Source organism: Procambarus clarkii, chromosome 6, assembly GCF_040958095.1.
Source record: "Procambarus clarkii isolate CNS0578487 chromosome 6, FALCON_Pclarkii_2.0, whole genome shotgun sequence".
Classification (NCBI taxonomy): domain Eukaryota; kingdom Metazoa; phylum Arthropoda; class Malacostraca; order Decapoda; family Cambaridae; genus Procambarus; species Procambarus clarkii.
In genome coordinates this window covers 41,052,829-41,074,643 of record NC_091155.1, presented here as the reverse complement: position 1 = coordinate 41,074,643, position 21,815 = coordinate 41,052,829, and the positions used below count along the sequence as shown (strand labels likewise).

At 45.6% G+C, this 21,815-nt stretch overlaps 3 protein-coding genes across 3 annotated transcripts in view; 2 read left to right on the top strand and 1 right to left on the bottom strand.

Moving 5' to 3' along the window:
• Snx3 (sorting nexin 3) overlaps positions 1–4,741 on the top strand; it is a 63,737-nt gene extending 58,996 nt beyond the window's left edge. The window contains exon 4 of the mRNA XM_045736340.2: positions 2,859–4,741. Within this exon, the coding sequence (XP_045592296.1) occupies positions 2,859–2,964 (106 nt within the window). The 3' untranslated portion in view covers positions 2,965–4,741. The remainder of the gene's footprint in view (positions 1–2,858) is intronic.
• Positions 4,742–12,883: 8,142 nt separating this feature from the next.
• Positions 12,884–15,445, top strand: LOC138356079 (SUMO-interacting motif-containing protein 1-like). Its single transcript, XM_069311717.1, has 4 exons — positions 12,884–13,709; positions 13,741–14,382; positions 14,447–14,805; positions 14,942–15,445. The coding sequence occupies exons 1-4, from the start codon at positions 12,884–12,886 to the stop codon at positions 15,443–15,445; spliced, it is 2,331 nt and encodes a 776-aa protein (XP_069167818.1).
• A 4,126-nt stretch (positions 15,446–19,571) lies between these two features.
• LOC138356078 (uncharacterized) lies at positions 19,572–21,287 on the bottom strand. The gene is made up of 2 exons (XM_069311707.1): positions 21,107–21,287; positions 19,572–20,560 (listed from the first exon to the last, which is right to left on the bottom strand). The coding sequence occupies exons 1-2, from the start codon at positions 21,285–21,287 to the stop codon at positions 19,572–19,574; spliced, it is 1,170 nt and encodes a 389-aa protein (XP_069167808.1).
• Positions 21,288–21,815: the final 528 nt, after the last annotated feature.

Genomic DNA, 21,815 nt, shown 5'->3' with positions numbered 1-21,815 from the left:
TATCTCGTTTGGAGACTTACCTGGGAAGTGTTGTCTTCTTTGCCCATCATTGGTTTCAGGCGCTGCTTGCTCGGTGTCCGAACCCAGGGGTTTTCCCACGACTCCGCCTCTTCAGCAGATCGGTGCGATCCGTTACGTGGCTGGTTCGTTCTTCTCCTCGAGTCTTCATGTCTGATATTTTCGACTCGAGTCTATCACCATCTGTATGATGATCAGGTGGTTTTGTTAATGGTGTCCCCACCTGCATGCTTCGTCTTGGCCGCAGTACAAGTCCTGGTGGTCCTTCCGTTCTTTTTATCTGTATAGGTGTACTTCGCTTTCTGTTGCGGTTGTCTTGTCCTTTCTTTCGTAGTTGTTTCAGTACCTTCATCTTCTGCCTCGTCTTCTGCCGCATACTGTTGCCTCGTGTCGTGCGGCACTGGCGGAGCTGCTGCAGCTTGCTTTCGTCATCGATGTTCCTTCTACGGCGTTTCGCAAGCTGTTTCACCTCCAGCCTGCTCATGCGCCATTCTGGTCATTGGACAGGTGCTCTCTTATCTCTCTCCCCCTCGATTTGTGGTGACCCCTTTGGTTCAGGATTGTTTCTCTACAGTTCTTTTTTCCTGTTGGCACTGGCCTCTGGGGATTAGGTCGGGGAGCTTCATGCTCTCCTCTGACACAGGGGTTTCTGCTCTTTTGGTTCTGGTGTTTAGTTTGGTTTGTTTGCAGCCATCTCCTTTTCTGCGAAGAATATGATTTCTGCTTTCCGGAGGGGTTCTTGGGTTGTTGATGCTTGATTAAGCCAGGGGGTGCATCTTGTGTTGTCCGGTTGTGGTTCTCTGCCGTTGTTTGTGTGCCTCGGCTTGTGTGTCTGGGGTCGCACTTTGGGTTTCCCTGGTGCCCCTTTTTTCCTTGTGCCTGGGTTAGAGTTCCCGGGTCATTTGCTGGGGCCTTCGATGCCGTTGGTTGTCTTGCTTTCGTTTTGAGTTGCGAGTGGCGTACAAATCCCGGGTGCATCCCTCATTTACTTTTCTTTGATGATATAGCTCCAGGGAGCTGAAGGGGCTTCCCCCACAAAACCAGCGTTGAATGTAATGAAACGCCATTTTCTGGATGATACCCAGAGGCTCCCCGGCATCCCTCCCTCCGATTGGCAGTTTTCCGTGTGTTTTGACATCCAGCCTCAGAACTGAAGGTATGGGTAGTCGACGTGAGGGGTCTGGTGATCCCCCTTTTCCCTTCCGGGAGAGATGAGCTGCGCAGACGGCGGCGCGGCATGTGGTGACGACATACTAGTTTGTTCGTTTTAATTTGAGGAGTTCTGTCCACTCGTTTGACTTTCAGTAGTAGTTTCAACCAGAATAGGGGATTGTTTTGGGATGCTTACCTTTCTGGATGCTAGGACCCGGTCGATGGCAGACATAGTAGTAGGCATCCATCTGTCTCGGGAGAATGCTCCATAACCACATGTGCAATTCTATAGGCCATTGTTTCTCGTGTCTCTCTGAGGGGGACAGGTTCTGGCTTGTGGTCCCCGGCAGGCCTATGAACTCCATTCGCATTGACTGAGGCCAAAGTCTAATATAGTATATCCATATTAGCCTGGATAGTTCCAGGGAGCCTCCGGGTCCCGTCCAGGAAACAGCGTTTCATTACATCCAGCGCTGGTTTTTTGGTTTCTGAACAGTAGCGCTCTTATTATTATATCACGCCATGGGTGCCAGGAAAGTCAGTGGTAAAGTTGAACCCAAGAAAATAATTGTGAGGATGACGACAGAGGAAAAACAAGAGATCATTCATAGCGAGACAATATGATGTCTCACTACAGACAAGTGTTAAAACATAAGGAAAAACAAGTATCTATAGACAGATTCTTAATGAGAGAAACAAGCCGTGAGCCACAACCAGGTCCTAGTGGTATGGCTGGCCACATACTGTACTAAATACATGACTAACCCCACAACCAGGTCCTAGTGGTATGGCTGGCCACATACTGTACTAAATACATGACTAACCCCACAACCAGGTCCTAGTGGTATGGTCGCCATATACTGTACTAAATACATGACTAACCCCACAACCAGGTCCTAGTGGTATGGCTGGCCACATACTGTACTAAATACATGACTAACCCCACAACCAGGTCCTAGTGGTATGGCTGGCCACATACTGTACTAAATACATGACTAACCCCACAACCAGGTCCTAGTGGTATGGTCGCCATATACTGTACTAAATACATGACTAACCCCACAACCAGGTCCTAGTGGTATGGCTGGCCACATACTGTACTAAATACATGACTAACCCCACAACCAGGTCCTAGTGGTATGGCTGGCCACATACTGTACTAAATACATGACTAACCCCACAACCAGGTCCTAGTGGTATGGTCGCCATATACTGTACTAAATACATGACTAACCCCACAACCAGGTCCTAGTGGTATGGCTGGCCACATACTGTACTAAATACATGACTAACCCCACAACCAGGTCCTAGTGGTATGGCTGGCCACATACTGTACTAAATACATGACTAACCCCACAACCAGGTCCTAGTGGTATGGCTGGCCATATACTGTACTAAATACATGACTAACCCCACAACCAGGTCCTAGTGGTATGGTTGGCCACATACTGTACTAAATACATCACTAACCTGAATTTAGTTGTTCTGTATTGTTTTTGGATAATCATATTACCTAACTTAATGCAGAATTGTGCCCGAGGAGATTGTTGTGGGTGTAATCCAGTTATACAAAACTGTTTGTTACTGCATTTTTGACTTTGTAAATTAAACGTTAACAATTACAAAGAATGTCGTGCAATAGTTGTGAATGACCTTTACTAACCTCACCCTTCCTGTGTGCCTTTCAGAATAGCAGGACACCCTCTTGCCCAGAATGAAAAGTGCCTACATATGTTCATTCAAGAGCCAGTCATTGACAAAAACTATGTGCCTGGCAAAATTCGCAACACGTGAGTCTGCTCAATCTTCCCCTCAGTCCAAGTGACCAATGTGGAAGCTTTGTGTAACCATCTGATATACCTTATTGATGTAATAATGCCGAAGATTGGATCTGTTGCGTGCGAGGATGGGTTTTGTTTACCAATTTACATTGTACCTTTTCCCAGACACGGGGATGCTCATCAATGCCACTGAATATTTCTTAGTTGTCTCCTGCCTCAGCTAAGTCACCCATCTTCTTAAGCATTTCTTGCATTTTCAGGATTGTGGTGATAATCTTTTTCATCATTTGTCACTTGTTTCAGCTAATTTAGATGCTTAATTCACATGTATCTGCCCTTAAATATATTGAAGCCATCACTTTCATTCCTTTTCATATTCTGCAGATCTTTGTGCATATTTCAGAAAAGAGCCCATCCTGATGTAATAATATGGTCACTGGATTTGTACTTTTTCCATTCACAATAAAGATATACTGCTTTAAAGTGAGCACTTGTCACTCTCAACAAGCACTGTGCTGAAGGTCAGGGGCCAGATTCACGAAGTACTGTAGTTACACAAGCACTTACGAACCTGTACATCTTTTCTCAATCTTTGGCGGCTCTCTTTATAATTACTAGTATTAAACAGTTAATGAGCTCTGAAGCACCAGGAAGCTGTTAATAACAATAACAACAGTTGATTGGGATGCTTTCATGCTTGTGAACTGTTTAATAAATGTAACCAAAGCCGTCAAAGATTGAGAAAAGATGTACACAATTATAAGTACTTGCGTAACTGTTTCGTGAATCTGGCCCCAGAATGTGAATTCTTAAGGTGGATAATGCCACTTTGGCTCAGCTTACTGATTCATTTCTCTTGTATAAAGACATTGCCATGAAATATTTTTTCTGTAAATGATGGCGAGATTCATATCACTTGGGTTTTTAAGGTGCTTGGCCATGGTTTCGACACAAACTCCATTTAATGATCTTAGTATTATTTAGTTATTACAAGAGATTGGTAATTAGACAATTGACAAAATTGAAATGTGGTTATAATTGAAGATATAAACACTTGTATTTTAAGAATTGTAAAATTATGGCGTTGATCTAAGACCTGAACTGTTTTATCAAAAATGTATGTAATTATCCATAATTGTTTAACTCCTCTAAGACTACAAAGATTTAGTTTTTTAACAGGACTAAACTAATATAGTACACATAGATATATTGTTATTTCTGTATAGTATTCTGTTGACCAGTATAGAAAATATTATGGGGACACCTTAATCCTGTGAAACTAATCTATGATTTCTTATATTGTGTTTAAAGTTTGTATTATTTTGATCTACGCGTCTCAAACTTTGTCTAAACTTTTCTGATGATTTTGTTACATATGAAGGCGTGGGAATACATGCAAGGAATGGTAAGTGACCTTGTCTGGGTCAGTTCTCGTGATGTGATCAAATCTATACAAGAAGGTGCACACACTACCATAAATGAAAGGATTGGTTGCCTGCACTGTTTGTTCAGGGTTATAAAAGTGACATTTCATCCACTTCTATAATGTCAGACCTGTTTAATCATTTCCTGCCAACAAAATAATAATTTGTATTAATTTGAGCCTTGTACTGTTTCCTTATTTTTAGAGAAAGTTAATTATATGCTGTTTTAATACTTCCATGTGAAAAAAATCATTCATCTCTGGTCATGCTGTGGTTGTCGGTGTTTAATGTGGACATCCTGGCAAACTATTGAACAAAATGTGATATAATATCAGTTAACTTTATCAATAAATATCACTGTATTTATACACTGGTTTTATTAAACTTGGTAAAATGGATAATATACTGTACCTATTGTCCTCTGCAATGTTAAAAATTACAGTTCAATCATTATTTTAATTTTATATCCCAAGAGTGGCCATAATTTCCGGTAAATGTATTCTGCTGTAAATATGTATACAGATGTATATATATGTATACAAATGTAGACATATATTATTAAATATGACCGAAAAAGTAAGATTAATAATTCTAACACGAATTTTCTCAATCTTTCGTACATTTCTTTTCACTGTTGGAGGTAAATCAAAAATCAATTCTCCAAAATTCATTTTTATTTCTAGTCTGACGCGACACGAGCGCGTTTCGTAAAACTTATTACATTTTCAAAGACTTTAGTTTACAAATACACAACTGAATAGAACTTGCGCATCTCCGATTTTATATCTACATTTTAGTGAGGTGGATGGGGTGAGGTGGCATTAATAGGGTATTAATTTCATCAACACAAGACAGAACAAGAGGTGGCATTAATAGGGTATTAATTTCATCAACACAAGACAGAACACGAAACAATGGGTATTGAATAGAAGTGTTTGTAGAAAGCCTATTGGTCCATATTTCTTGATGCTTCTATATTGGAGCGGAGTCTTGAGGTGGGTAGAATATAGTTGTGCATTAATTGGCTGTTGATTGCTGGTGTTGACTTCTTGATGTGTAGTGCCTCGCAAACGTCAAGCTGCCTGCTATCGCTGTATCTATCGATGATTTCTGTGTTGTTTACTAGGATTTCTCTGGCGATGGTTTGGTTGTGGGAAGAGATTATATGTTCCTTAATGGAGCCCTGTTGCTTATGCATCGTTAAACGCCTAGAAAGAGATGTTGTTGTCTTGCCTATATACTGGTTTTTTTGGAGCTTACAGTCCCCAAGAGGGCATTTGAAGGCATAGACGACGTTAGTCTCTTTTAAAGCGTTCTGTTTTGTGTCTGGAGAGTTTCTCATGAGTAGGCTGGCCGTTTTTCTGGTTTTATAGTAAATCGTCAGTTGTATCCTCTGATTTTTGTCTGTAGGGATAACGTTTCTATTAACAATATCTTTCAGGACCCTTTCCTCCGTTTTATGAGCTGTGGAAAAGAAGTTCCTGTAAAATAGTCTAATGGGGGGTATAGGTGTTGTGTTAGTTGTCTCTTCAGAGGTTGCATGGCGTTTCACTTTCCTTCTTATGATGTCTTCAACGAAACCATTGGAGAAGCCGTTGTTGACTAGTAAACTGTCATGTTATGTCCAGACCGAGTGAGATGGCCCGGAAAGTAGAGTTGGAAATTCTGTTGGACGACATATTCGACCTCGAGACACAAAAGAAGGTCACTACCAAAGATACCTTACAAGCAGAACTTATTGCAGGAGGAGGAAAGAATCGAGGCAATTACAGAAGCACCATACTGTCCCCCGAGCTCAAAGCGGCAGCTAAAAGCCTTCGTGAGAACAAGGAGATAGTTGTCAGGAGAGGTGACAAGTCGCCAATATATGTCATTCTTAAAAAAGACGAATATCTGGCGAAAATGAACATCATACTCTCTGACCAAACTAAGTTCCAAAGGGTAACGAAGGACACTACAGCCGAATTAAAAGCAAAGGTCAACAAACTGATCGAAACTGTGAACGCCAAGAAATCCGGACTCTACCTGCCAAAGATCATTGGGGAATATAAACCTGGATATGCGTATGGAAATGTCAAGACACACAAGCCTGGAAACCCACTTCGGCCAATCATTAGCCAGATACCCACACCCACGTACAGACTGGCGAAGCGACTCAACGGCCTGCTGACTCCTTATGTTCCCTGCGCCTTCAGCCTGAAGTCTCCAAAGGAATTTGTTGACTTACTGCGGGGCACACGGGCCACAGGGATAAGAGCCTCGTTGGACGTAGAATCGCTGTTTACCAACGTACCTGTGGACGAGACAATCGGGATGATAGCCGACAGAGTGTATCGTGATCCAGCCTGTACTACTCTTGACATACCAGAAAATATTCTGAGGAAACTACTCCAAGCTTGTACTAAAGAGGCACCCTTCTTGAGCCCGGATGGGCACATGTATAAGCAAGTAGATGGGGTCGCCATGGGTTCTCCCCTAGGTGTCCTGTTTGCAAACTTCTACATGGGTAATATCGAGCAAAAAGTCTTAGTCGACATGAACTTGAAACCGGCCATATACTGCAGGTATGTTGACGACATTTTCACACGGGTACCTGATGTCAGACATCTGCAGGAGCTGAAGGAGGCATTTGAGCAGAGTTCCGTGCTGAGTTTCACTTACGAGATGGAAAAGGATGGGAAGCTGCCCTTTCTAGATGTAACAGTCATGGAAAAGAGCGGAGGTTTCCACACTGCAGTCTACACTAAGGAAACGAACATAGGAATGTGCCTAAATGCCAACAGCGACTGCCCAGACAGGTACAAGAGGAGTGTTGTTAATGCATATGTCGACCGTGCTCTCAGCCACAGCTCAGAATGGAAGCAAGTCGACGAAGAACTCTGTAGGGTAAGGCAGGTCCTAGTCAACAACGGCTTCTCCAATGGTTTCGTCGAAGACATCATAAGAAGGAAAGTGAAACGCCATGCAACCTCTGAAGAGACAACTAACACAACACCTATACCCCCTATTAGACTATTTTACAGGAACTTCTTTTCCACAGCTCATAAAACGGAGGAAAGGGTCCTGAAAGATATTGTTAATAGAAACGTTATCCCTACAGACAAAAATCAGAGGATACAACTGACGATTTACTATAAAACCAGAAAAACGGCCAGCCTACTCATGAGAAACTCTCCAGACACAAAACAGAACGCTTTAAAAGAGACTAACGTCGTCTATGCCTTCAAATGCCCTCTTGGGGACTGTAAGCTCCAAAAAACCCAGTATATAGGCAAGACAACAACATCTCTTTCTAGGCGTTTAACGATGCATAAGCAACAGGGCTCCATTAAGGAACATATAATCTCTTCCCACAACCAAACCATCGCCAGAGAAATCCTAGTAAACAACACAGAAATCATCGATAGATACAGCGATAGCAGGCGGCTTGACGTTTGCGAGGCACTACACATCAAGAAGTCAACACCAGCAATCAACAGCCAATTAATGCACAACTATATTCTACCCACCTCTAGACTCCGCTCCAATATAGAAGCATCAAGAAATATGGACCAATAGGCTTTCTACAAACACTTCTATTCAATACCCATTGTTTCGTGTTCTGTCTTGTGTTGATGAAATTAATACCCTATTAATGCCACCTCACTAAAATGTAGATATAAAATCGGAGATGCGTAAGTTCTATTCAGTTGTGTATTTGTAAACTAAAGTCTTTGAAAATGTAATAAGTTTTACGAAACGCGCTCGTGTCGCGTCAGACTAGAAATAAAAATGAATTTTGGAGAATTGATTTTTGATTTACCTCCAACAGTGAAAAGAAATGTATGAAAGATTGAGAAAATTCGTGTTAGAATTATTAATCTTACTTTTTCGGTCATATTTAATAATATATGTCTACAGGAAAGACTGCTACCAAAATATACTAGTGTACAAATGTATAAATGTACTGTATTCTGCTGTTGTTCGCTTGAGTTCGGGGCCCCGCCTCCACCATGTTCCACGGTGCAACGGTGGGGTGCCTGTTCGGTGGTACGTTTTCCTGTGTCGAGGGTGTTTTGTGCTCGCCTCCTTGTGCTTGCAGGATTAGGTTCTGGCTCTTTGGTTCCGCCTCTCCCCTGTCGTTCGCCTGACGAGCGGATTCTGTGCTTCGTGGGCGCTCTCGTCTTTGCTCTTGGGGCTGTGTATGGGGTCAGCCCAAGTTGGGCTGCCTAATGTGTTCTTTCGATTGCCTGTTACACTGCACACGTTTCTTCTACCGTCCCTGTGGCTCGGTTGGGTGCTCGGTTTCCGCCTGTCCCCCCTTGTGTGCCACTCGTGTTACGATTTATCTTTTATCTTCCCTGTCGCTTCCTCGGGGAGTGTGGTGACATTTTGCTGTAGTTTTGGTACTGTGGCTGCGTGTAGGGGTTGGTTGTGGCATTTTGTGCGGCCCTTCCGTGCTCCCTCTGGGGGCCCTCCTTCCAGCCGGTCTTGCTATGCCGGTCCTGGTTTTTCCGTGTTCCTTGGATTCTCTGTCCTGTCCTCGTTGTCCTCGCCTCGTTGTGCTTGTGGGCTTTTGAGGATGGTGGTTGAGGTGATGGGCCTGTACGAGAGGCCCACTCGGTGGCACAGCGTGTAAAATTGGGATCGTGTACACCTGCCAGATGATGTAAGTAGGCAGGTAGAATTTCCTTCACAAGGTAGTCGAATACCAAGGAGGACAGGAAGGCTGGTACAGCGATTTGCGTTGCTGTTCGAACTCCGAGGCCCCCAAGTTTTACGGGAAAAAGAGGCTTGTTTCCACTGTGGGTCATCGAGAGAGGTTGAGGGCTTTTTCTAGCATTGATTTCAGTAACAGGTCATACTCTCCTGGTTTATGGCTACTGTAGGATGGTGAACACCTCAGAAAGTAGATTAACCTGGGGAGGGACAGGCATCTGGTGATGTCATACTGTCAACCACAGTACCAATACTGCAAATATATAACACTACACATGAAATACAGCAAATAAACATCACAACTTAACGTATATCAAACGACGACTGGAACATACACAGATGTTCACTACACAATTATAATACACAATTTATATTATCAATATATAAATATATTCGGGGGGTGGGGGGGGGGGAGCTGCTGCCTGGGTAACAGCTTCTCCCCCATATCAACCTACCCTGGCTTTGCGCCCTGGTGAGGCCACTCCAGACCGACAACCAGAGCGCAACTCTATAGTCTCCTGAGACTGATGGATGACTACTACTATATACACAACATAGTTGGAAGTTGGTCCGCAGTTATTCTGAGTTGGTAACTATGACAGACGCAGAGACAAGGGGGGGGGGGGGGAGTAGTTATGATAGTAGTGCGCCGAGGCGGCAAACAAGGAGTTAACACTAACAACACATTATAACATATCATAATGATATGTAAAATAATAACATACAGTATCATACACGTATATATAAAGACAGTTCAATATAGTTGTCCACAATTGAAATGTAAATAATGGAATATAAAGATACAGTGATACAGTGTGACCACAGTGTATCCAGCCATAACTGGTGAGGTCAGGTACTTGTATCAGGGCTGCAGGCGCACACTGTCCAGTAAGTCCTCAGAATGACGCAGGTGAGCAGAACAAGTACCAAGATAACGAGTCAGTATTTTAGTAAATCAGGAGGCAAGATGATAGCCGACAGAGCCTCTTGAAGTAATGATAAGACGAGGAGGAACAACAGGGTTGTGAGTTGTAATAGACCGTAGAAATAAGGAAGAGAAGAGCAGAAGACAAGGAAGCGTTTTACGAGAACAAAGTCAGGTGGACAGAGACTATAGAGCGCTGTCTTAGTTTAAGGTTAAAAGAAGTTTTGAGGCGATCCAAAGGGTTAGAAATAGAGGAGCATAAGTGCGAGAGTCAGAGAGCAAGACATCTGCTTTCTGGTGATAGTCCTCACGGTCAAGGACAACCACAGAATTGCTTTTTTCAGAAGGAAGGATAGGAATAGAGTTGTTAGATTTTAGGGAGGCAAGGGCAAGCTGGAAGCGACGAGGAAGGTGGTGATTTTTAGAAAACAAGCTGTCAAGAAGGGGGATAAGGGCCCCTCTAAAGGCAGACAGGTCCGAACTAGAGTTAAAACTGACAAACTTGTTACTGGAACTAATGAGGTCAATGCCACGGCGCGTGCCAGGGGAAGTAGCTCAAGAGAGAGATCAAGTCCGAGAAGTTGTTGCTGGTGCATAGAAAAAGGGTAAGATGAAAGGTTGGTAACACAGTCAGAGAGAGCGGGAGTATTTAACCCAAGGACTGTTAGAAATCAGGCGTTGAAGTTAGTTGTGTAGCGTGGAGGAGTGCTGGGAAGAAGAGAGGCGAGCAGTGTCAAAAACTGGTAAATAAGAGATTACACAGATCTCTGGAACTCACTCCCTGACGAATTAAAAAATTGTCCAACCTTTGCCTTATTCAAAAGTAAAACCAAAAAGTACCTAATTTCATCCTCATAGTTTCCTACCGTGTGCTACAAACTCTACTGTATCATGTACTACCCACTTCCACAATATTGGTACTTAAGACATATATCTTTACCAGTGTAATCACTTCTGTCAATTTATATTGCAGTTATCTGTTGATAAGATTGCTACAATGTGCCACTTCACCTTACCTGATATGTTGGATTAGTGACCTGACCGAAACGCCATGCGTGTTAGTGGCTTTACCAGAATGTACAAATACACCATTATTATGTAATCTCACCAACCCATTGTACTTTATTGTGAATAAATTATTATAATAATTATAATTATTATTATTATTATTATTAGTATTATTATTATTATCATTACTGTGAAGAGAGCGTTGGTATTAGTGAAGCTTGGTGAACCTGTATGGTGGTATTAGTGAAGCTTGGTGAACCTGTATGGTGATGTTAGTGAAGCTTGGTGAACCTGTATGGTGGTGTTAGTGAAGCTTGGTGAACCTGTATGGTGGTGTTAGTGAAGCTTGGTGAACCTGTATGGTGATGTTAGTGAAGCTTGGTGAACCTGTATGGTGGTGTTAGTGAAGCTTGGTGAACCTGTATGGTGGTGTTAGTGAAGCTTGGTGAACCTGTATGGTGATGTTAGTGAAGCTTGGTGAACCTGTATGGTGATGTTAGTGAAGCTTGGTGAACCTGTATGGTGATGTTAGTGAAGCTTGGTGAACCTGTATGGTGGTGTTAGTGAAGCTTGGTGAACCTGTATGGTGGTGTTAGTGAAACTTGGTGAACCTGTATGGTGGTGTTAGTGAAGCTTGGTGAACCTGTATGGTGGTGTTAGAGAAGCTTGGTGAACCTGTATGGTGATGTTAGTGAAGCTTGGTGAACCTGTATGGTGATGTTAGTGAAGCTTGGTGAACCTGTATGGTGATGTTAGTGAAGCTTGGTGAACCTGTATGGTGATGTTAGTGAAGCTTGGTGAACCTATATGGTGATGTTAGTGAAGCTTGGTGAACCTGTATGGTGATGTTAGTGAAGCTTGGTGAACCTGTATGGTGATGTTAGTGAAGCTTGGTGAACCTGTATGGTGATGTTAGTGAAGCTTGGTGAACCAGTATGGTGATGTTAGTGAAGCTTGGTGAACCAGTATGGTGATGTTAGTGAAGCTTGGTGAACCTGTATGGTGATGTTAGTGAAGCTTGGTGAACCTGTATGGTGATGTTAGTGAAGCTTGGTGAACCTGTATGGTGATGTTAGTGAAGCTTGGTGAACCAGTATGGTGATGTTAGTGAAGCCGTTCTTGAAGCAGAAGCCGGACGTCTTCAGGACAAGAAGAGCTTCAAGTGTTGAACTGAAGACAGAAAAAGGGGGAATGAGTGAGAATCTGTTGCACGAAACAGTCTTTGAGGAACCAAAGTTGGTTCTTGCAACGGTTGATAGTAAGAAGAGAAGACTCGAAGGCGCAAAGAGACACTCTGAAAGAAGATAGTAAGAGAATCGAAGACATTAAACCGCGTAAGACGTTGACCTGCGGCATCCATATGTGGGGCGACGAGCCACAATAAATTTGAAATTTGAAATTTGAATTTTGAATAATGTGATTCACTGTTTTTGTATCTACATCTTTTTCGTTCTTCCTTTTACTTTTCATCTCTCTCTTGTATCCATTTATTGCTTTCTCTTGCATTGTTTACCACTAAATGATTGATATTGGTCGAAACTGACCGAAATGTTGACGTGTTATCAGTGACTTCAGACTAAATGGTACGAGGTACGTTGAGCTCTGTAACTACTTCATTCACACAGGAATATTGGAAGATATTCCTGTGCTGTACCCAGAGTGTGCTGTACCCAGAGTGTGTTGTACCCAGAGTGTGTTGTACCCAGAGTGTGTTGTACCCAGAGTGTGCTGTACCCAGAGTGTGCTGTACCCAGAGTGTGTTGTACCCAGAGTGTGTTGTACCCAGAGTGTGCTGTACCCAGAGTGTGCTGTACCCAGAGTGTGTTGTACCCAGAGTGTGTTGTACCCAGAGTGTGTTGTACCAAGTTCTGTGAGGTATGACTGACCGTCCGATTATTCCCAAGGGCTTCCTAGAGGACCCCAAAGGCTTCCTAGAGGACCCCAAAGGCTTCCTAGAGGACCCCAAAGGCTTCCTAGAGGACCCCAAAGACTTCCTAAAGGACCCCAAAGACTTCCTAGAGGACCCCAAAGGCTTCCTAGAGGACCCCAAAAGCTTCCTAGAGGACCCCAAAGACTTCCTAAAGGACCCCAAAGACTTCCTAGAGGACCCCAAAGGCTTCCTAGAGGACCCCAAAGACTTCCTAGAGGACCCCAAAGACTTCCTAGAGGACCCCAAAGACTTCCTAGAGGACCCCAAAGACTTCCTAGAGGACCCCAAAGACTTCCTAGAGGACCCCAAGGGCTTCCTAGAGGACCCCAAAGACTTCCTAGAGGACCCCAAAGGCTTCCTAGAGGACCCCAAAGGCTTCCTAGAGGACCCCAAAGACTTCCTAGAGGACCCCAAAGGCTTCCTAGAGGACCCCAAAGACTTCCTAGAGGACCCCAAGAGCTTCCTAGAGGACCCCAAAGACTTCCTAGAGGACCCCAAAGGCTTCCTAGAGGACCCCAAAGACTTCCTAGAGGACCCCAAAGACTTCCTAGAGGACCCCAAAGACTTCCTAGAGGACCCCAAAGACTTCCTAGAGGACCCCAAGGGCTTCCTAGAGGACCCCAAAGACTTCCTAGAGGACCCCAAAGGCTTTCTAGAGGACCCCAAAGACTTCCTAGAGGACCCCAAAGACTTCCTAGAGGACCCCAAGGGCTTCCTAGAGGACCCCAAAGACTTCCTAGAGGACCCCAAAGGCTTCCTAGAGGACCCCAAAGGCTTCCTAGAGGACCCCCAAAGACTTCCTAGAGGACCCCAAGAGCTTCCTAGAGGACCCCAAAGACTTCCTAGAGGACCCCAAAGACTTCCTAGAGGACCCCAAGGGCTTCCTAGAGGACCCCAAAGACTTCCTAGAGGACCCCAAAGGCTTCCTAGAGGACCCCAAAGGCTTCCTAGAGGACCCCAAGAGCTTCCTAGAGGACCCCAAAGACTTCCTAGAGGACCCCAAGGGCTTCCTAGAGGACCCCAAGAGCTTCCTAGAGGACCCCAAAGACTTCCTAGAGGACCCCAAAGGCTTCCTAGAGGACCCCAAAGGCTTCCTAGAGGACCCCAAGAGCTTCCTAGAGGACCCCAAAGACTTCCTAGAGGACCCCAAGAGCTTCCTAGAGGACCCCAAAGACTTCCTAGAGGACCCCAAGGGCTTCCTAGAGGACCCCAAAGACTTCCTAGAGGACCCCAAAGACTTCCTAGAGGACCCCAAAGGCTTCCTAGAGGACCCCAAAGGCTTCCTAGAGGACCCCAAGAGCTTCCTAGAGGACCCCAAAGACTTCCTAGAGGACCCCAAGAGCTTCCTAGAGGACCCCAAAGACTTCCTAGAGGACCCCAAGAGCTTCCTAGAGGACCCCAAAGACTTCCTAGAGGACCCCAAAGACTTCCTAGAGGACCCCAAAGGCTTCCTAGAGGACCCCAAAGACTTCCTAGAGGACTCCAAAGACTTCCTAGAGGACCCCCAAAGGCTTCCTAGAGGACCCCAAGAGCTTCCTAGAGGACCCCAAAGACTTCCTAGAGGACCCCAAGAGCTTCCTAGAGGACCCCAAAGACTTCCTAGAGAACCCCAAAGGCTTCCTAGAGGACCCCAAAGACTTCCTAGAGGACCCCAAGAGCTTCCTAGAGGACCCCAAAGACTTCCTAGAGGACCCCAAAGACTTCCTAGAGGACCCCAAAGACTTCCTAGAGGACCCCAAAGGCTTCCTAGAGGACCCCAAAGACTTCCTAGAGGACCCCAAAGACTTCCTAGAGGACCCCAAAGACTTCCTAGAGGACTCCAAAGACTTTCTAGAGGACCCCAAAGGGCTTCCTAGAGGACACCCAAGGGCTTCCTAGAGGACCCCAAAGGCTTCCTAGAGGACCCCAAAGACTTCTTAGAGGACCCCAAGAGCTTCCTAGAGGACCCCAAGAGCTTTCTAGAGGACCCCAAGAGCTTCCTAGAGGACCCCAAAGGGCTTCCTAGAGGACCCCCAAGGGCTTCCTAGAGGACCCCAAAGGCTTCCTAGAGGACCCCAAGAGCTTCCTAGAGGACCCCAAGGACTTCCTAGAGAACATCAAGGGCTTCCTAGAGGACCCCAAAGACTTCCTAGAGGTCCCCAAAGGCTTCCTAGAGGACCCCAAGAGCTTCCTAGAGGACCCCAAAGGCTTCCTAGAGGACCCCAAGGGCTTCCTAGAGAACATCAAGGGGTTCCTAGAGGACTCCAAAGACTTCCTAGAGGACCCCAAAGGCTTCCTAGAGGACCCCAAGAGCTTCCTAGAGGACCCCAAAGGCTTCCTAGAGGACCCCAAAGGCTTCCTAGAGAACATCAAGGGGTTCCTAGAGGACCCCAAAGGCTTCCTAGAGGACCCCAAAAGCTTCCTAGAGGACCCCAAGGGCTGCCTAGAGGACCCCAAGGGCTTCCTAGAGGACCCCAAGGGCTCACTAGAGGGCTCAACAAACCGAAAAATGCAAATAATGAGTTCTTAACTAGTGAATGACCTTCAAACGCACTCATTCTAAATTAGATAATTCGTGATAAGATTACACTTGTTATTGTGTATCTTAAATGGTATATCTGTAGTGGTGATGGAGCTCCTGACCTGTTGACCTCAGGTGAGGCGCCCCCAAAGACCTGAACGTCTCTGGACACAGAAATGAACACGAGATCTAGGGTCGAGGGTTGGAGTTTGGGGCAAGGGGCCTCGTAGCCTGGTGGATAGCGCGCAGGACTCGTAATTCTGTGGCGCGGGTTCGATTCCCGCACGAGGCAGAAACAAATGGGCAAAGTTTCTTTCACCCTGAATGCCCCTGTTACCTAGCAGTAAATAGGTACCTGGGAGTTAAGTCAGCTGTCACGGGCTGCTTCCTGGGGGTGGAGGCCTGGTCTAGGACCGGGCCGCGGGGACACTAAAGCCCCGAAATCATCTCAAGATAACTTCAAGATGGGTGGAAGTTCTCATCTGGACTTGGAATTATCACTTACATATAAAAAATGTAAGACGCTTGAGTACTGTGATTGGGACGATATTTTGGGCGGTGTTGTTAGAGATGTGCTGCAATACCTTCGTGAGGGGGTGGCCTGATGGCTGAGTGGACAGCGCTTGGGATTTGTCATCCTAAGGTTTCGGGTTCGATCCCCAGCTGAGGCGGAAACAAATGGGTAGAGTTTCTTTCACCCTGATGTTCCTCTTCGCCTAGCAGTAAATAGATACCTGGGAGTTAGACAGCTGCTACGGGCTGCTTCCTGGGGGGTGTAACAAAAAGGAGACCTGGTCGAGGACTGGGCCGCGGGGACGCTAAGCCCCGAAATCATCACAAGATAACGTGAATAAGATAACCCCCATTACGCTGATATACCTGTATCAAGACGCAGTTGGGACGATCTTAACTGTCTTAAGGTAATATATTATATATCATATCAACCTGATATGTTAGATTAAGAACTTGCCAGAAACGCTATATGCGTGTTAATGACTTTACAAGAATGTACAAATACAACAATCTTACGTAAACTCTCCAACCCATTGAACTTTCCTGTTAATTAATTATTATTTTTATTTGTATTACTAGCTGTACCCGGCCATGCGTTGCTGAGCCACAGGAACCCTCCCCCTATCTCCCAGTCCTCCCCACTCTTCCCCCCTCCCCCGTCCCCTCGGCCTCCCAACCATTCCCCACTCCCTCGTCCCCTCGTCCTCCCTCCTCCATCCCTATGTCCTCTCCACCATCCACCACTCCACCGTCCTCTGGTCCTCTTACCATTCCCCACTCCCCATCCCCTCATCCTCCCCACCATCCCCCACTTCCCTGCCCCCCTTGTCCTCCCCCACCAATCTGCATTCCACTGTCCCCTCGTCCCCCACTATCCCCAATTTCCCCGTCCCCTCGTCCTCCCCACCATTCCCCACTCCCTCGTCTGATGTATTCCCAAATGATCTAATGTTCCCACCAGAAAAATGGGAATATCAAATGATCTCATGTTCCCATCACTGAAATATAAGAAAAACCATTAAAAACAAAATGAAAAACAAAATCAACTATATTCACAAAATGAACGGTATGGTAAACAACACAGCTCAATTCCAATGCAATGTCACAAAATAATTAAATCAAAATGAAAATAAATCTAAATCTATGAAAATTTAATTATCAATGAAACTGGAAACATTGAAATGGAATCGAAACATATTTAGTATAGCCTAAGTTGCTCCTACGTGCAACAGATGGCGCTGTTTTTTTTTTTAAATTCATGCTTTTACCTGTCACAGGTGTGGCATCTATTCTTATACTGATGAAATGAACGGTATGGTAAACAACATAGCTGAGTTCCAATGCAATGTCACACAAAATAATTAAACCAAAATGAAAATAAATTGAAATGTATGAAAATTTAATTTGTCAATGCAATCGCAAACATTGAAATGAAATTGTACCATATTTAGCATAGCGTGTGTGGCTCTTAAGTGCAACAGATGTCGCTGTTTCTTAAAGAATTTTTTTTTACCTGTCATAGGTGTGGCATCTATATGTATACTTTTGAAATGAACAGTATGGTAAAAAACACAGCTCAATTCCAACATAATGTCACAAAGTAATTCAATAAAAATTAAAATAAATCAAAATCTATGAAAATTAAATTTATCAATGCAATCGGAAACATTGAAATGGAATTGTAACATATATATTATAGCATGTGTGTTGCTATTACGTGCAACAGATGGCGCTGTTTTTGAAAAAAAAACTTTTTATCTGTCACAGAGGTGGCATCTATATAGTAGGTATATAAAAACCCGCACATATTCAAATGGAATGTTGTGTCAGAATTTCAAAGCAATGGGTCAAAAACTTTGGGAGATTACAGTGTGTGTTGCTCTTACGTCCAACAGATGGCGTTGTTTAAAAAAAAAGCATGTTTTTTCCTGTCACAGGTCAGGCATGTATATAGTATGTACATAAAAATATGTATGAATATAAAAACCTGCTCGGATGCGAATGGAACATTGTGGGAAAATTTCAAAGCAATCGGTGAAGATAAGAGAAAGCGCACATTTCAAATATGTTTAATTTCACAATGCTTGAGGGTATATAATATTTTTTGTTGTTCTATTGTCTGTGGAGATATAGAGATTGTCTGGTTTGCCGACTCTAGAACACGTAACATATAATTGTCCATGTGAGAAGCAATCCGTGTCCAGATATAAACTGCACAATTCTAAAGATTGGCCCTGAGCTTTGTTGAAGGTGATTGCAAACGCCAATCGAATTGGAAATTACAGTCTCCTAAATTGAAATTGCATATCTGTTGGAATAATAAGAATGCGAGGAATGAGGACATCTTCATCTATGAAAGGTCCTGTCAAGGTTGTTGCTCCTGCAACGTTGCTGATTAAGTTTTTTACTGTAAGGCGCGTGGCCTTGCAAAGTTTTGGCTGGTTGATATTTCACATGATAATTGGCACGCCGATTTTCAATTGCCGTACGTGTGATGGTATCTGGCAGATCCAGTGAATTCAACAATTCTGTTGGATAATTAACTGCTTCATCTGCTTCCACAACAGTGTCGACGGACTTTTATGTGACTGCCTCGCTTTGGATGTTAGACTGAATAATATTGTTAAGTTCGTAGACGTCTTTATTTATTTATTTATGCATATACAAGAATGTACATAAGGAATGTGAGGATACAAATATGGTAATTACAGTCTTGTAAAGCCACTAGCACGCGCAGCGTTTCGGGCAGGTCCTTAATCTAAGAATTAAGGACTGCCAACTTTGTGTCTTTGTTCTTGGCCCCCAAGAACAGCTCGTTCACTTAGTCCATCGTGATTCTTATAATTTTTTTTGAATTTTGGGAAATACTTTTTCAACCAGTTCTTCTTTTAACGTCACTAAATTGTAGAAGTTATGAGGCAATGAAATTCGTCCTGAGGTCAGATCAACCGGCACGTTTCCGGTCCCAATTTCCAGAAATTGATGTGAGAATATCTCAGCTGATGGATCGTTTTGCAGCTAGACACGCATATTTGTAGCTAATTTTAACGTCTTTACGTGGCGCCACAAAGTAGACTATTTCTGATCGGGAAGAAAAAACAAGCCAGGAGTGGGGGGCGGGGACCTTATTTTATTAAATAATGTTTACAGAGCAACTGCTGTACCACAATATAAAATATGTCGTGTAACATGACTGAGTAGAATGCCAGTACTGCAAAGATGCAACTAAGGGAATAAGTCGTAGGACATTAACCGTGCCTAGTGCCAGCTAGCCGAAGCAATGTTGCAGTACTCGCAATCGGCTTAATGCTATAATTAAAAACAACGCCAGAGTTAATTGAGTGGCACAGCCAGTACATTATGTATAAAATATATTCTGTATACACAGAGGGTATAGAAAAGAATAGATAAGAATTTCCAGGGGTAATGATATGCTAGTGCCTAGTTTACATGTAAAGTCTGCAATCCCCAACTTGCACTACAAGTGAGCACTTGACATATGGTAAGTAGCTGCAGGCAGCCCTAGACTTGGGGATCCGGCGCAGCACCCCCACTCCGCAGGCCAGCGAAGCCGATTCCCCACCCCCCGAAGGGCGAGCTGCCCACTGGCCGCAGAAGTAACTTATCTAGGTAGTGGAATGACGTCTTGCCTGACGTAGGAGTGGAACGCATCACTTTTCCACCTGCCGACTGCTCTGATTGCTGCTGGCGCCAGGCCATCCTTGGACATCTGCGTGGCCCTGCCGATTCTGAAGGAGTGCGGAGCATAATCGTTTGGAGGCAGTTCTAGTGCTCGAATGGCAGCACGGAGCACCCATGTGAAATCTTGTCTGGTGACCGGGGCACCCGATTCGCCTAGGAATGTAGGTCCTGGTTCCATGCCTCGTTGTCTTATGTAGTTCGCCATGGCACGGACCGGGCAGTACTTGCTGTAGGGGTCTGCACTCAGGGTTAAAGTGGGGGTACGCCCTGCACTGTGCTTGTAGGAGGCAAACAAGATGTCGATACCCGTCCATGATAAAGTTAACTGTTCCAAGCGTAGCGTGTGTTGCCCCTTCCCCGTATAGGTCACCTCCCCTGGCCGGAGGCAGGCGTAGAAGGCGAGGGAGAAGAGCGCTCGGTAGCAGGTCTTCTCGCAAGTCGAGCAGCAGACACCTCGCAGGGCCCCCAGTAGTCGATGCAGTAGTCGTCTGGTCACAGGCAATCTTCGTGCGGGGAGCCGTTGGGCCTTGTTGCGCACTCCATTAAGTAGTTGTGTGACTAGGAACTGGCGAGTAGGATCCTCCCTACCATGCAGCTTGAACATGTAGGCGATTGCCGCAAGGTAGGCGCTGAGAGAGCGGAAAGCCAAGCCCCGAGACAGCAGCGACTGCAGGAAGTTCGCCAGTGTCGAGGACGAGGCCTCGAAGGGGCACTCCCGTCTCCTGTCGTCCGATACGTACGCCACGTACTCCGCCCACTTATGTTGATACGTGCGCCGTGTTGCGGGCTGCAGGGAGTCGAGCAGCGTCCTTACAGTTTCAGGGTGAAGTTGCAGGGCAGGAGGTGCTGCGGGATTGCGGTTGGCTTCTCGGCGAGTCCTGTGTCTCGCAGGAACGAGGGCGGCAGTACCTGTAACCGGGAAAGAGCATCACAAACCCCGTTTAACTTGCCCGGGAGGTGTGATGGAAGAAGCGTAATATTATGGGTGAGGAGGAAGATTGCCAGTGGCCGGACCAATTGCATGAGGGGGCACCTGGCGGACAGAGATTGCAGCACGTTTACCACAGCGGCGTTGTAAGACCTACACACAAGCCTCTTGTTTGCTAACACTGGTGCAAAGATGGAAATCCCCATGTAGAAAGGGTAAAGTTCGAGGAGCGCAATGTTGAGTCGGCTCCAGTCCATAGGCCAGGTACCCCTGAACCAGGTCGCGCTGAGTGTGAGTCCGTAACCGTAGTCCGTAATAAGTCAATATTGACTTTACGAATTTGCGAGAACGGGTTGAACCCTTGGATGAGGCGTCCGCACACATCGTGAGGGCCGTGGCGCTCCCCCATCCACCGTCTGGTGGAAAAACAGTTATCCCATTGAATACGCCAAGGAAAGTGTGCCAGGCTCACAAGTCAAGCTTCGCCTCCGCGTCCAGCAGGCAGAGGCGTGAGGGACGTTGTAAACCTCGTGTGAGCGGGTGGAGTCGTCGGAGGAAGGCCCGTACCCCCGGTATGACTGATGTGGCAAATTGCAGTTTGCCGATAATCCCCTGCAGGTCCCGCAGGGGAAGGCTCTTGGCCCGCAGAGTGTCTTCCACTGCAGCCATGTACTTCGTCCTCTTGTCGTCCGGCAGCCTTGTCTCCATACGTTGGGCGTCGATTTCAAGTCCAAGGAAGGTGAGGCAGGGGCGGGGGCCCCTCAGTCTTGTGGGGGGCCAGGGGAATGCCTAGGCGCTCACAGAGGGCAGTGAACACCCGCAGGCTCCGCAAGCACTCGTAGGTAGAACTCACGAAGAGGAAGTCGTCCAGCACCTTCACGACATCCCGCACGCCGAACTTCTCCGCGAGGATCCATTGCAGGGCGTCGGAGAACGTCTCGAAGATCCTGCAGGAGGGTGCCGCCCCCATGCTGAGCATTTTCTCGTAGTAGTACCGCCCTCCGTAGGCGAAGCCGAGTAAGTGGTAGTCGCTGGGGTTGACCGGGACGATCCGGAACACCTCTGCTATGTCGCACATCGCCAAGTGCGCCCCCGGCGAGCGTCTGACCACCAAGGCCACCGCGTCGTTGATGGACTGGTAGGTCACTGTTGTCTCCCGCAGGATGTTGGCGTTCACGCTCTCGGAGGTATAGGGGTAGCTGAGGTTGTGCAGGAGCCTGTATTTGCCTGGCGTAG